Source organism: Pseudorca crassidens, chromosome 9 (assembly GCF_039906515.1).
Source record: "Pseudorca crassidens isolate mPseCra1 chromosome 9, mPseCra1.hap1, whole genome shotgun sequence".
NCBI classification, from domain to species: Eukaryota; Metazoa; Chordata; class Mammalia; order Artiodactyla; family Delphinidae; genus Pseudorca; species Pseudorca crassidens.
The window spans coordinates 56,941,816-56,956,865 of record NC_090304.1 but is presented as its reverse complement, the minus strand read 5'-3'; the positions used below and the strand labels follow the sequence as shown (position 1 = coordinate 56,956,865).

General features: G+C 49.8%; 1 protein-coding gene across 8 annotated transcripts in view; it reads left to right on the top strand.

The window, feature by feature from the left end:
* Positions 1-13,193, top strand: part of TENM4 (teneurin transmembrane protein 4) — a 741,722-nt gene extending 728,529 nt beyond the window's left edge. For all 8 annotated transcript variants that reach the window (XM_067750497.1, XM_067750495.1, XM_067750496.1 and 5 more), the window contains 2 exons: positions 5,079-5,221; positions 7,800-13,193. In XM_067750497.1, the coding sequence (XP_067606598.1) occupies positions 5,079-5,221; positions 7,800-8,558 (902 nt within the window). In that variant the 3' untranslated portion in view covers positions 8,559-13,193. The remainder of the gene's footprint in view (positions 1-5,078; positions 5,222-7,799) is intronic.
* Positions 13,194-15,050: the final 1,857 nt, after the last annotated feature.

Genomic DNA, 15,050 nt, shown 5'->3' with positions numbered 1-15,050 from the left:
GCATCAAATCAATTTGACAGGGCAACTACCGTTCTTAAACTTTCACGATACATTTCAGCTTATGAAAGGCTCTGAGAAGTCCTGTAGTAAAGAGAACTGTTTCATATATTTACCCACTATTTTTCCAACTTATTTGACCACGAAACCCTAATATTTCACTGGATGCATCCCCTGGAATGTACTTTGAGAGTTTCTGACCCAGAGATCAGGCTGGTTATGAGTCCCTGATAAGTTGAATGAAGGTATGACAAGAAAGAAAAGAAAGAAAAGAAGAATTCAGTTCTCTTATTTGGGATGAGGTCATGGAAAATTCAGACTTTGGCAAAAGACAGAACTAGGTGAAAGATCCATCATTTCTAAGCTGTGACAGTCACAAAATTTATTTAACTTCTCCTGAATCCCAGTTTCCTGATCTATAAATTGAAGTTAGAATATCTACCCTGACTCTGATAAGTTAAATATGCATATTGTAAATCCTAGAGCAACTACTAAAAGATAAAGCAGAGGCACAGCTTATCAGTCAATAGTGGAGATAAAATGAAGCCTAAATTCATCATCCAAAGAGGGTAGGAAAAGAGGGAGAAAAAGGAGCAAAGAACAGATGGACAAATAGGAAAAAAAAAAAAAACTTACCTGATAGGATGGTCTCAGGGGTGAAATGAGATACATTTTATAACCTGCCTAGCACAGTGCCTGGTTCATGTTGGTTCTCTTTCCCTTACCGTCTGATTTTAAAAGTGGGCTTTGGTCTCCACTACCGTGAAACCAACTTGAGTATAAAATGCCCCATAGGTCACGCATGCCAGAAATGCCTCTAACAGCCTCCTTCCAGCAAGCAGCCGCTGCCAGGCCAGTCACAGAAGACCTCAGGAGTCAGAGCAGCTCTGGAGATTCAGGTCTGGATAAAACCAGCATCTTTTATAGAACAGAGTTCGTGGTGGACAAAAGTTGGGCACGACCCCTTGCAAACGTGGTCGTCTCCCCGTCTTTTGTCCTGTGACATGATCCTCCTGCCGCTAGCTTAAGGCAGTTTCCTTCATTCAGAAAGGGCCCCCTCTGTGCAGCCACTGTTTTAGGCACAGGGGATAGAAAGATGATCCCCACCCTCCAGGAGTTCACCTCGCAAGAGGCCAGACAGACAACTGCTGTCCAGTGTGAGGGGCCCACGGCGGAGACTTGCGCTGACAGCCAGTGAAACACAGGAGGCACAGCTGGTTGTACCCAGGGAGCAGCTGGCGCGTGAGGTCCGCTTACGAGTGGACATTCGCCAGGTAATGGGAAAAAAGGCGATCCAGATAGAGGGGACCGCACGTACAAAAGTATGGAGAGGGCAATGTGTACAGCCCCACATGAGTGCCCCTTAGGGACGTGGTGGCTTTCTGGCCCCCAAACTGGGGTGGCCCAGTCTGGAGCTGTTTCTGCTGACAGAATTAGAGGAGTCTTCTTTCAGGGAAGAATTCCAGGTGGTCATGCCGAGAGCAGGAGTCCCAAGAGTGGGAAGGAAGAGAGGACGCAGTGGTGAGCAGGTGCGATGAAAACATCCTTGGGGCCTATGGACGCACAGGAAGATCTCAACAAGGTTTCACAGCGTTCACCCTACTCGGCTTGCTGCCAGCCCTAGAAAAACTGAAACGACTGAGAGGACATTTCCCTTCTATCTGTCTGCATTAAGCACGCCCCGTGCCTCATCTTCCAATGAACTTCCTGTGAGATGCCTTGGCAGGTTACTGTAGCTGAAGAAAAAACCGTTTTACTCCTAAAAGCCAAGATACTACTAATCCTCACTAAACGTGACCGTTCAGCTTCCACGTGGGCTACATGCAGCCTCATTCACATCCAGCAACAACAACGATAAAAAGGCCTCTCATCTTTTTTTCCAAAAACAGGATAGGGTCTTAAGCCTATAATACTGGAGAGGCTTATGTCCCATGACAACCCCTGAACCAACCAGCATGGCTGGGGAGGTAGAATGCACTCATTGGCTTAGCCTAGGTCACATGCTTCAATGCTAAGCCCTTAGGTGGAGTCAGTGTCCCTAAAAATACATGGAGACCCCAAAAAGAAAGAGAAGGCAGAATGGGACACTAGGAAGGCAACTTAAAAATGTCCACCACTGATCCATCAGATACTTAACCCTCACTTGTAGCCTGTGCGATGGGGACCCCTGACCCCATTTACAAAGGCGGAAAGTGAGGGTCAGAGAGGTAAAGTAACCCTCCCAGGAAGAGGTGGCAAGGCTGGGGTTAGAACTCCGCTGTGTCTGACTCCAAAATCCTCATTCTTAGAGATCTGAATTCCCTCTGTAAAGTGCAAAGCTGTGTACATGTGAAAGGATTATTATTTTTCATCACTGTCCCAGGCAGCCACACTGAAGTCTGGGACGAACGGATGAGTAAAGAGCTTTTTAACTTGAGGGAAATGTCTACCTCTGATGTCATAGGAAAGAAGAGTAAAATTCCCAACTCTTCAGAAAAGCACAGTAGAAAGAGCAGTGGATAAATCAATTTTCAGCATTTTTCCTAAAGGCATAATGAGAAAGTTTCCCACCTTCCGTCACTTGTAATTAAGGCCCAGGCCTCTTTTCAGCCCCCTGGCTTCCTGGGAATTTGCAGTATTCCTGATAGAAGCTTTCCTTTGCAACTACAAATTCAGATGCAAGTTCTCAGCCTCAGGCAAAATGGCTTTGTGGGGTTGTTCCCCGCCCCCATTCTGTTTGTTTTAATTTCCCAAAGAACCATCTACCAAGATTCAGAGAATCAGAGATACTTAGAAACTCAGTGAGGAAAGGGACTTTGGAGAAAACTGGTCCAAGCACCTCACGCTACAAAAGAGGAAATGGAGTTCCAGGCACATGGAGGCTTGGGTTTGAGGAAACACAGGCAACCTTCTATGAGCCAGGAACCAAGCTGGACACTTTAAAATACATTAAATCCAATCATTTATGTAACAAAACAGAACAGTTCCTGCTCTATGTTGGCTGCCCCAAAGTGGTAACACTGTTAGTATTCTTCTCCATGACTTGGTGAAAACCATTTCTCTCATGAATTTGCAGATAAGGAAACCGAACCTCAGAGAGGTTAAGCAAACTGTCTAAGATCACACAGTTTGCAAGTTGGGAGCCAGAGTTTGGACCTGGGTTTTGTCTTGCCTCACCATGTTCTTTCCCTTATATGATCTTTCTAGAAGTAGAATCTGGATTTCCAAGCTTCCTTTTCTACCACTCCTCCACATCAGAACCTCCAGCCTTCACACCCAAGAGAGGGGCTCTGGAACATCGAAGAAACAAAAACCAAAAAAAAAAAAAGAAAAAGGCAAACTTGAGGTTCTTGAATGGAAAGGCAATGTGGGATGAAGTTGATGACCCCCAAATGGCACTCCCATCACTGGGATGAACTCAATTCCACCAATGCCTGGGCCCTAAGAACCTCCCTGACCAGGGATCTGTCTGCTTTGGAAAAAGCCCAAAGCAGGCCTGAATGCCCACCACCCAGAGTTGCTGGCTCAGACACTTAATTCCAAATCCTGCCTTCTCCTGACTTTGGATTTGAGTCTCTAGTCAACAACTGCTTTGGCATCTTCAGCTGCCCCTTCGCAAGGAAGCCTGAGCCATGCTGGGACACAGGCTGTCTGTCTGTCTCCTGTAGACCCCAAATCACCTCCCACCTGCCATCCCAGGCTCTTCCTTCTCCAGCCGCCATTCTCCTTTCTGGTTCTCTCTCTGCCTTGCTGAACTGCTGTCCGGTTACCCGAACGCTCCCAATACTCACCTCCCTTCTCCAGGCCTTGCCTTATACAATGGCCTTTGCGTTCAGCTCCATCGAAGCCTGACAAAATTTACACAGCTTTCACTGCCTGGCTTCAAGGTAACCATCTTCATGAAGACTTGTCAGTCTGTGGAACTGAAAGACTTCTGCCCTCCTCTAGGTGTTTTTCCTGTGTCGAGGTTATCCGTGTCCATGTCTCAGCTCCCCTTCAGGGTCCTGCGTGTGCAAGCTGAGGATCTGTGACACCAGAGCTGGGCACATAAAAGACAGTCAGCAACAGAGGGCCCAGTAACTGATGACATACTTTCCACCCTCTTTCTTTTCCTGAAGTCTTGGCTTCCTGATTCCACTCTTCAGTGAGCCGGTTGCTCATGCCAACATCCCACCTTTCCCTATACCTAGTATTTTATAATTAGTAACCTCCCAGGAATATTATAAAAACCAGTAAATCCAATGCCTGTGGGGCTAGATCCTCAAGCCCAATATAAAGACTGGAAAATGAAGGCACAGGGAGCTTAAGTGACTTTCTTAGGCTCCCAGAGTAAATAAAGGCAGGATCAAGGGGAAGAAAACTCTTCGATCTTTGGTCAGGCCACCTCCATGCCCAATGCACTTTAGCCCTGCGGCTCTGATCTCTTCAAAAAGGAGAAAGGAGGGAGAGTTTGCTTCTTCAGTGAATTTTCTCTTTGGAAGTCATTCATTAAAACCTTTCCTTTGGGGCTTCCCTGGTGGCTCAGTGGTTGAGAGTCTGCCTGCCGATGCAGGGGACATGGGTTTGTGCCCCGGTCTGGGAAGATCCCACATGCCGCGGAGCGGCTGGGCCCGTGAGCCATGGCTGCTGAGCCTGCGCGTCTGGAGCCTGTGCTCCGCAACAGGAGAGGCCACAGCAGTGAGAGGCCCGTGTACCGCAAAAAAAAAAAAAAATCTTTCCTTTGGGGTTGGTTGTCCTCTGTGTCTCCTGTTGGTGTTGCGGCTGGATGTGGAGGAGTGTTCATCCACCAACAGCTGCCGCTGGCTACGAAGCTGAAGGTCCTCAGGGCAGAGGGACAGTAGTAAGAGGAGTCTGGAAACCTAGGTTCTACTTCAGTGACATCTCGCTCAGATGCATCCCTAGGAGGGGACATTAGGTCCCAAGAGCATGTTCAGCTTTCATACCGTGAGACAGTTTCCACCATGCTTGTTGACTCTCCCCCCAGCAGCTCTCCGTGTCCTCACCCCGCCCCCCTGCAGCCTAACTCTAGGCTGCTTTCTTGGGATGTGTCACTCTGAGGTCCACTGACTCCGTGGGGCTGTTTCTGCTTCTGTCCCACCCAGATGTCAACAGCTGGCTCCTCACCTTCGGATTCCAGCTTCACAATGTGATCCCCGGCTATCCCAAGCCAGACACGGACGCCACGGAACCATCCTACGAGCTCATCCACACACAGATGAAAACTCAGGAGTGGGACAACAGCAAGGTAATTCGCACACATGACTGCCCACCCCTCAAGCCATCCAGACGTTACGGGAATGGGTCCCACCAGCTTTTCAGGAAAGCCTAGGCCAATGATAGAAACCAATGTGGTACGTCCACTGTGCCTGCCAGCAACAGTTCAGCAAATACTTAGTAACCCTGCCACTGGCAGGTCACTGTGGACCCAGCTGTAACGGCACGTAGGCCCTCACAAGCCAAATTAAGGAGTTTTGTACGTTACACTGAGTTTGGAGTTCCACACAAAAAAATGAGCCTTTGTCCCAACCCAGTACAAAAGTACAAAGAGGGAAGGTGTGTTCGAAATACAAATGTGACATTTTCTGAGCACCTCAGTGCACCTGGCCTGTTCTACATAAATTAACACACAAATATCCCTTGGTATCGTTGTTCTCACTTTACAGATTTCATGCCTGAGGCTTTCGAATGCCACACAGCAGGGATGAAGTAGAGCAGGATTCAAACCCAGATCTGTCTGTAGGTGCTTAAAAAAATGTTACTTTCCCCTGTCTTCCATTTATGACCCAATTTCAAAGACTCGTAGAATTTTATGGCTCTAAAGATCCTTAAAAACAGTTTCATTCCACCCTCTCACTTCAGACATCCATTTGCTCATTTCTTCCCACTGCCCCCCTCTTTCATAATATCTGTGCTGGGAGCTGGCTCTTCCAGGCCCCAGGCCCCGGGAGCCCAGTGAATGCAGGAAAGAATCAGGCAGAGACCAGGCCTTCCAGGGGATCCCTGACCAGGGGGACAAGAGACTGAGGAGGAAATCAGAGTTGCCAGATGGCATACTGCTGGCGATCAGAAACTTACACATCCGTCTCTCTTACTCCAGTCGGATTCCATCAGGCCTCAGCCTAGCTGTTTCCTTCCCCTGACCTCTGGAGGATGTGATTCTGCACCTCTGTGCTCCGGTGGCACCTATAGCTTCCTCTTGCTAAGCACTCACAACGCTGTATTTTCATTCCTGTTTTCTTCCCTGTATCTCCACTAGACCCTAAGCCCCAAGAGGGCAAGTACTGGGTCTTATTTGGTACCCAGCATACCACCTCGCACACAGTAGGTGCATGGAAAACTTTGGTTGAATGAACAAATGGTTGAAAGAAGTAAACAACCCCGTGAGTTCGGCCTTTTTCCCCATTTTACAGATAAGACCAGAGTTGAGAGAAACTTGTCCAAGGTGAGCTGGAAAGGCGATGAGAACCCAAGTCTGTCTGGTCACGAAGCCCATCCTCTCGCTGCAGCCCTAGCCCCACCCCCTGCCCCTCTCCAATCCCTGCCATCCATCCCTCCAGGTACTGCCCAGCTGCCCACAGCGCTGACTGTTTTCCCAGGGCCGCTTCCAGCCACTCAGCTGCACCCCCTACCTCCAGACTCCCTTCTCCACCCCCTCCCAGAGCCACAGTCTCTGACGGTTTGCCAGCCTTGGCTGTCAATGAATTATTGATTTCTGCCCTTGGCAAGCACTGGAGATCTTTGTTGTTGAGCGCTCCAGCTTCCGTGAAACTCTAGGAAATAATTGTTCACAGACAGGGTCCTATTAATTATAAAGAGGACTGAATTTCAGTGAGAAACCGACGGGCCTTTTTCTAAAGCCATTTCTCTACGTTGCTGATAAGGCCCTGGGGCCTGCCCGAACGTGGCTTCCAACCTGTCCCCCAAAGCAGCCAAGAGCGGGGGCACTTGAGGAGCCCCCGGGAAGCACTGTGGGGACAGAGGCCCTCCACATGGCAGAGAGCAACACAGCAGGCTAAGAGGGTTTATGTAAGTCACTACGTTTCATCCTACTAAGCCTTCTTGTCAAGAGTGCATTCCTCGCCATTCCTGCATCTAACGTCATCCCCTCATCCTCCAAGTCCCGACTCCAGCTTGAGCCTGTCCTTGAACCCCATCTCCTTCACCTTGCTTCTCCGCCTCCAGGCTGAGACACCCTGAGCCGTGATTGCCCCTCCCGACCCTAGCAGCCCTTGAACTGAGCCTCTAGGATCAGACAGACCAGGGTTTGAATGTTGGTTTGAATACTTACTAGTCTGTATGACTGTGGGCCAGTTACAACCTCTTTGAGCCTTCGTTTCCTTAGGTGTAAAACCAGAGCAATGACAGTCCCCACTGTATACAGTTATTGTGAAGATCCGGCGAGATAATTAATGTGGATTATTCAGCTCAAAGGCCACGACATGTTGGCTATAGCTGTTACTATTGCTCCCCTTAGACCACCACTCATCACATTTGATTGTAGTTATTTGTTGCCACATCTGTCTTTCCCCACTCAACGAGGAGTTCTTCAAGGGCAGGGATGATGTCTGATTCATTGTTGTATCTCCCGTGCCGAGAAAGGGACTGGGCACAGAGCAGATGCTCCCTGAACCGCTTCTGAATGGGAGGAAGGGTGACTAGATGGATGAAGGAGGGCTGGGTGTCCTAGTGGTCAGCAGTAGAGCTAGATGCTACAGGTTAATACATTTGTATAGGTTTGACTTTTAGTCATGTAAGCTGATTCTCCAGGCCGTTGGAAGTTTTTCCCCATTTATCTCACTCTCTCTCTCTCCCCCCACCATCAGTCTGTTCTCGGGGTACAGTGTGAAGTGCAGAAGCAGCTCAAGGCCTTCGTCACCCTGGAACGTTTCGATCAGCTCTACAGCTCCACAATCACCAGCTGCCAGCAGGCCCCAGAGACAAAGAAGTTTGCATCCAGTGGCTCAGTCTTTGGCAAAGGGGTCAAGTTCGCCTTGAAGGATGGCCGAGTGACCACAGACATCATCAGTGTGGCCAACGAGGACGGGCGGAGGGTTGCTGCCATCTTGAACAACGCCCACTACCTAGAGAACATGCACTTCACCATCGACGGAATGGATACCCACTACTTCGTGAAAGCAGGACCTTCGGAAGGCGACCTGGCCATCCTGGGCCTCAGCGGGGGGCGGCGAACCCTGGAGAACGGGGTCAACGTCACTGTGTCCCAGATCAACACGGTGCTCAGTGGCAGGACTAGACGGTACACAGACATCCAGCTCCAGTACGGGGCACTGTGCTTGAACACCCGCTATGGGACAACACCGGATGAGGAGAAGGCACGGGTGCTGGAGCTGGCCCGGCAGAGAGCCGTGCGCCAGGCCTGGGCCCGCGAGCAGCAGCGACTTCGGGAAGGGGAGGAAGGCCTGCGGGCCTGGACAGAGGGCGAGAAGCAGCAGGCGCTGAGCACGGGGCGGGTTCAAGGCTACGACGGCTTCTTCGTGATCTCGGTCGAGCAGTACCCGGAACTGTCAGACAGCGCCAGCAACATCCACTTCATGAGACAGAGTGAGATGGGCCGAAGGTGACAGAGAGGACCGTGGCCGGGACTTCTTGCCAAAGACAGCTACTCTTTTGTGGCCGCATACCTGACTGTGTTGTACTTAAAAAAAAAAAAAGAATCCTTTTTTTAACAAGTGCAGAAAGCAAGCGAACAAAAAAGATACTGGTTGCAGTATAATTCATGCAACATCCTTTTTTTTTTAAGAAAAGAAAAACACAAATTTGGCCTTCACACATTTTTTGCAAAGAACAGAAGGTATTTTTTTTTCCATAGTGTGATCACAATGTAAACTTTCTTGTCTTTTGTTCCCTTTTCCTTGAGGAGTTTTCCTTGTTGTTTGGGGTACATTTCTCCTCACTGAGATGCATCTCCTGGGGTATGTCCTTGTCTGTCCCCAGGCACCCAGTGTGATGTGAGACACAAGTGTCTGTGCTAACTTGTCCCATGTGCAACTTTCTCTTCCATGGGGGTCGGGCAGGAGGGAAGGGTGCGGCGGAGAGTAATGGGCCGGTAGCAAATTTCCAAGGGGACCTGGAAGGAGGGTCCGCAGGACCTGAGGATCTTTGGCTAAGCTTCCGCAGACAAGTGGTAGCTTTTTTACTCACTGTGTTCCATGCCTCCAGAGGACCATGGATGCTTCCATCTTCTCTGGGGGATTTCATGATCTCACAGCACCTTTTTCAAGCTGCCCCAAACTCCTGTCCAAGCTTTATATTTTGATGGGAAATGAAACCCCCAACCCCTTTTTCAAATCTTGTGTAGCTGTCAGTACCACCTCCATGCTGGGATGGAGAAAGTGTCTCCCAGGTCCTTTCCCCAGTCTGGTGACAGCATCCTGGGGCTTAGAGCCCAAGCCTCCCCAAGAGGCGGAGGCATCCAGGGCATCTGTGGTTGGTTGGTCCTCCCATGATGTTCCTTATTCATCTCTTTCTCTCTCCCAAAGTCAGACGTGAGAAGCAGCACCGCACAGCAAGCCCTCAGTGTGGGCACCACGTCCAGAAGGGAAGGTCACCCACAGCAAAAGAACGGCAGTGGTGGCAAGGGTACCAGCCTGCCTTCCTAGGTGAAGCCCTCTCCCCATGACTTTGGGTATCTTCCCTCCACTGCTCAGCTGCCACCACTGAGAAATAGGAGTGTGGAGAGAGGTGCTTGGTGGCCTTTGATCGTGGAAAGAGGCTTAAGAAAAAGGTCAGCCAGAGAGAGGAAAGCATGAGTCGAGCATCCTTCTAACGAGCTCCTGAAGGCTCCTCTGCCGCTCATGTATTGGGCTAATTGCAGAGCTGGGATGCAGCTGGATGGACTTTCAGGAAATTCCTTCTGTGAAGTTCTTCTAAAACAGCTTCCCCTCTAGAGGAGCCCAACTGGGGTGTTAAAGCAAGATTAAGGAGGAAAGAGAGAATTTGGTGTGGCCTGGCAGCGTCAAACTACCCCACCAGGATTGAGGGCGGTTCCTGAGGCTGGTGCCTGTGGATCCAGAAGCCCGGGCTACAGTTGTCCCTGTGAAGACCTACGCCTGTGGTCACTGGGCAGAAGTTTAAGTTCTTTCGGGAGTGAGTACATCCCACACCGGGAGGGCATGCCCAGGGAGAGGCAGCAGCCAGTGGGCCGGGGGAAGCGCTGAGAGTAGGGGAGCGCTAGGAGCTCCTTTCTCCTGTTCTATCTGCCTAACTACCACTGTCATTACCTCTCGCAGGAGGCTCTGGGAGAGCAGGAGGGGAAGCCAAATGCTTCCTTTCAAGCTGGGCTTCTTAGAAAATGGGACTTTTATGGGTTACATTTTACATTGAGTGTGGAAAATGGATTCTGAGTCTGAGCTCCTTCCCGTGGAAACCTCGTTGGACTGACAAGCTCATGGCACCTTTATAGCCTTACTCACAGAGTCTTCAGAATATTCCATGAGTTAATGAAACCGAAAAGGTCTCTTGCTGCATGAGAATCGGAGCAGCACGGAGGCCGGGGTCCGCCTGGCAGAGGGAGGCACCCAGAGCTTCTCGGGAGAGGAGGTTTTGCCTTACGTCATCCCACTGGGATGAGAGGATGTGTTTCGCTAAGTGCTCTTCCTGTTTCCAAAAAAAGTGACACTGCTGCTACAGTGTCTTGGACTATTTGCCCACTCCTCCCAGAGCTCCGCTGAGTCAGATGCAGTGCTCCTGGGCCCACTGTGCAAGGCGGGAGCTGGTGGCGGGTCCCATCCGGCAGGATCGTTCTTGGATGGGATGGAAAATCGTTTGGCCTGAAGAACACAAGTGTTTTTTTGTTTTTAAACCAAAATAGACTTATGCCTCGCAAATGTACTCTTGATACAAGGAGCCCTTGAGCAATGGGACCCTGCCCGTTGACCTAGACGATCAGTTCCATGCTGGCTTCCTGACATCAGTCAAGACCTGCTGGGGACATCTACTTGGAGGTCAGAGACAGCATGAGGGCCGAATGAACCATCTCCCCACACCTCCCCAGCCCTCTGACTCTCCACCCCTCACCCCCACCAAAGTAATAGTGTGGACTCTTAAAGATCAAAATCACAGAGAATAACTGAGCATTCCTTTCCTTTAAACGAATGATGTTATATTTTTTCTGGGCTACATACCACCAAGGAGGCATAGCTTCTGTATGGGGAGAAGATGACGCATCCCCAGCCTTTGGAGAGGACCTCGGGTGTGGGGCCGGCAGCATCAAGCACCTCAGTTTCGCACTGGTGCTGTTGCTATTGGAGGTGGTGCTTCTGGCCTCGGCCCTTCTGAGTCGGTTTCCATTTGGGCTGGCAGGTGACTCACTGCCTGCACTCTCCGTCTGTCCTCCTGCTGAGACCAGCAGTGCCAATCGCACCACAAAGAGTGAGTCTGAAGGCATAAGCCGGAGTTCCCTGTGCCTGCTTAGTGGCCTCCAGGCAGCAAATCCCATCCTTGACGGCACCTGCTCTTTTGGCATTAACCAACCAGAACGTGTGCATTAGAATTACCAGCCCTCCCTCACTGGCTCAGGTTCATTATTCTGCAGGATGTCAGCTTCTGACCCTAGAAAAAGGTTTATTTTGGAAGAGCTCCTGCCTTCTCCCGTATCCTCCACGGCTGCCATCAGCTCCTCATCCACAGCCCCTCTGTCATCACCTTAACTAGGACTTCAGTCATTCCCCAACTTTGCTTTTTATAGGATGAGATTTCCTTTTTATCCACCCTCCAGGCAGACGTCACTGGAGGGCAGAGCTTTGACAACGGGAGGAAGGGAGAGGAACTCCACGGTCAATTACCCCTGATGCTTGTCTCTCAGAACTGTCGGCTGAGAATTAACCCAAGGAACAGACTAGTGCCTGATTTCTACCTAGGGATGGAGGATTTGAAACAATTGCTAAGAAACTGACCAGAGGTTGAAAATGGCCAGAGGGCATGATTTTAAAGAATGAGGTGGGGCTGGGAGCAGAAGGTGATGTAGGCAAGGAAGGGGAATAAAACTGGGCAGTGTTTTTATAGGCACGTAACAAGGAATCAGATTTGTTTAAAAACAAGAAAAAGAGAATAAAGGACCTTTTTAGCTGTGACTTTTAAGTACCGCCTTATAGGCGGCAGGGGTTTCCAAGATGCAAAGATGAGATTTCCATGTGAAATCTTAGAATAGTTTCACATCTGCAGCCTGGTATTTGCAGTTGCCACGAGGTGAGGACCATGAGGCTGAGCTCGGTGCCCAGGAGGAAGGAGTCTGCCGGGCCTCAGCGGGGTCTCGGGTTTGGGGGTTTGTTCCCCTGGTGCTTAAAGTCGAATCTATCCTCCATTCCTCACAGCAGCCACTAAGCCCCGGCCGTGGCTTCTGGTCCTGAGCTGGGGCCTGCCTCCTGAGGGGTCTTGGAAAGCACCCAGGCTCTTTTTTCCCTTGGGATCCTCATTGGGATTAAAAGCCCTCTATTGAAGGTTCAGAATTCCCAGGTAGTTTATACACTTGTCTGTATTTTACTGGACGGAGGGCATTAAAGAAAGAACTCTGTAGTTCAAGGCCCTTTCATTTTACCTTCAAATAACAGCAAACTCCTTTTAAAGACGCATTGCTCAGGTGATAGAAACTTTCTCCTCTCCAACCTTTCCATTCTCAGAAACCAGCCTTGTGTACGTGACCGCCACAGACAGCAGGCCAATGTTGTGTTTCTTACCCCCTCTGGAATGCCAAAGGCATGATACTAGGCGACCTCCTGGTCCCGAAGAAAATGTGTTTGATTCTGAGGGCAAACTGCCAACGGAGAACCAACTTTCGGGCAGGCTCAGCTATCCTGGCAGGAGCTGAGTCACAGATGTTTGCTGGTGCCTGGTAGCCCTAGATCACCCAACACCAGAATCCCACTTTTCTAAACCTGCCTGTTGTTCTTGAAGACTTCTGAACCCACGGCTTCAGCAAAAGGACTCTCCCAAGCTGCCTCTGGACGACCAACACTGGAGACTCTGGCCTTACCATGTGGAAATAGTTTTCCTGAAGTCTGGAACTAATTTTGAGAAGTTTTTTTCTCAACACTTTTGTGTTTCTAACACTGTATTCTTGACTGTGTAAATACCAACAAGGCTGTAAATAAATGCAGATGTAGATACCTTCTAGGAAAGAAAAAAAAGGCATAAAAACAAAACTAGAAGTGATCCCGTGTAGCCTTCGTTGACAAATAAAAGAATATTTTGTGTTTAAAGCTGTCTGGTGGCCTTTGTTTGGAGTAGCAATTGCTTGAGCCAGTCCTCTGAGTTTGCGCTACTAGAAGCTCCTGTTCTCAGGAGGACCTCCAAAGCTCTGGTGCTTGGCCCCAAAGTCCCTCGTAAGCCCTCCAGGTGACAGCTGTCATGGAGAGGCATTTCCAAAGGACACAAAGACCCTGGGGCTTAACCTCAGGAATGTCAAAGCACCTCTGACATCAGCTATGCCACACTGCTCCCCTGGGCCGCACTGCAGCTGCTGTCCTTACTGGCCTCAGGGACAGACTCCAAGGGGTGGGACAGCTCGACACTGCCCTAAGGAAAGAGCCTGTGCTCTGCCACTGGGCACAGAATTGTCCACTATGTCACACGTCGCTGCATTCCACATGGGGTGTCACTGGTTGCGCTTTCAAAAATAACGCATATTCATCATACAAATTATTATAACCACATAATACAACTTGGAAAAAAAAGAAGAAAATTCCTTTAGCATTGTTTTTGTTTTTTGCTCTGTGTTTTCTTAACCTAAGGTAATTGAAAAAAATCTAAGGTAGTCACAGCATACAGGTAATTTTTCAGCCTGCTTTTCTCACATAATCTCACATTTAACCTCATGTCTAGAAGCCAGGGATGACAGCTGGTCACTTAGGAAGGTACATTTGCTAAGCCCACCTCCCTCGTGTGAACGGCAAACCTTATGAAAATGCAAATAATTGAGGACAGGAATAAGAACAGAAGGTTCATTGCTTCCCATTAGCCTCAGGTCTGGCCCCATCACCAGGCCCTGTGGGAAGGAGCTTCAAGCTTCGGCTCTATTCCTTCCACCCGCGCAACTATGGGCTGTCCAGGCACCGCTACCCAAGCTGTTATACTTTTGTAGTGCCAGGTACGGAAGCACCTGCAGTGGTTAAAAAAAAAAAAAAAAATTGGGGGGTGCAAAACTTGACTCTAGCACTTAACTGTGTGATCTTAGACAATTTAACTTCTAAGCCTCAATCTTCTATGTATAACGAGGGTACGATGGTACATACCATACCTTCCTGGTTACTGCTCAGATCACCTTAAAAGAGCAGGCGTATAATGTCGCCTGCTGCTCTCTGAACAACAGGTCTTGGCCCAGTGTAACTTTTCCCCCTCACACCTCCCTCCCCAGCCCTCCACCCACCTCCCTTCCAAAGTCTGGTACTCTTCCCACTACACCAGTGGTTCTCAAACCTTGGCCTGTACCAGACTCACCTGGAGTGTTTATCAAACCACAGATTGCTGGGCCCGCCCCTGGAATTTCTGAAATCAGTGGGTCTGAGATGGGGCCCCATAATGTGCATTTCTAACATATTCCCAGGTGATGCTGATGCCTCTTCACGCTTTGAGAACCATTGCCAACGACACTGTCTTTTACACAACGGAGCGAATAAGCTACTCAGCATGGCCTCTCAGATGCCCTTGGTCAAGGATACCTACCATTTCCAGCCAGCAGAGCCAGTGTATCGGTCATCCTCTGCTGCGCCCTCTCCCACTTCTGCACTACAGTCAGCCGCGTGGGAACGTTCCCCACCCCAAGATACCTTTCACACCTTGTGGGCCTTTGCACTCAGCGCTTCTTCAAGCCCGGTGGAAGTGTTCTCCGAAGCCCTCTGGCAGCCCTTTCCCTCTCCGCAGGGACTCACCGCACACTGCCACGAGCCAGGCACTTTCAAGACTGAACTGACTTGGGCGTGAGCATCTCGAGCCCAACCCGATCTGTGTCTATCTAATCCTCTGCGCGTCCCCAGGGCCCAAAGCAGGTACCCAGCTGTGGGTCACCCTAAGCTCAGCTTGGTCTTTGCTGCAGGGGTCCACTCTCTCTGGTGTATTTG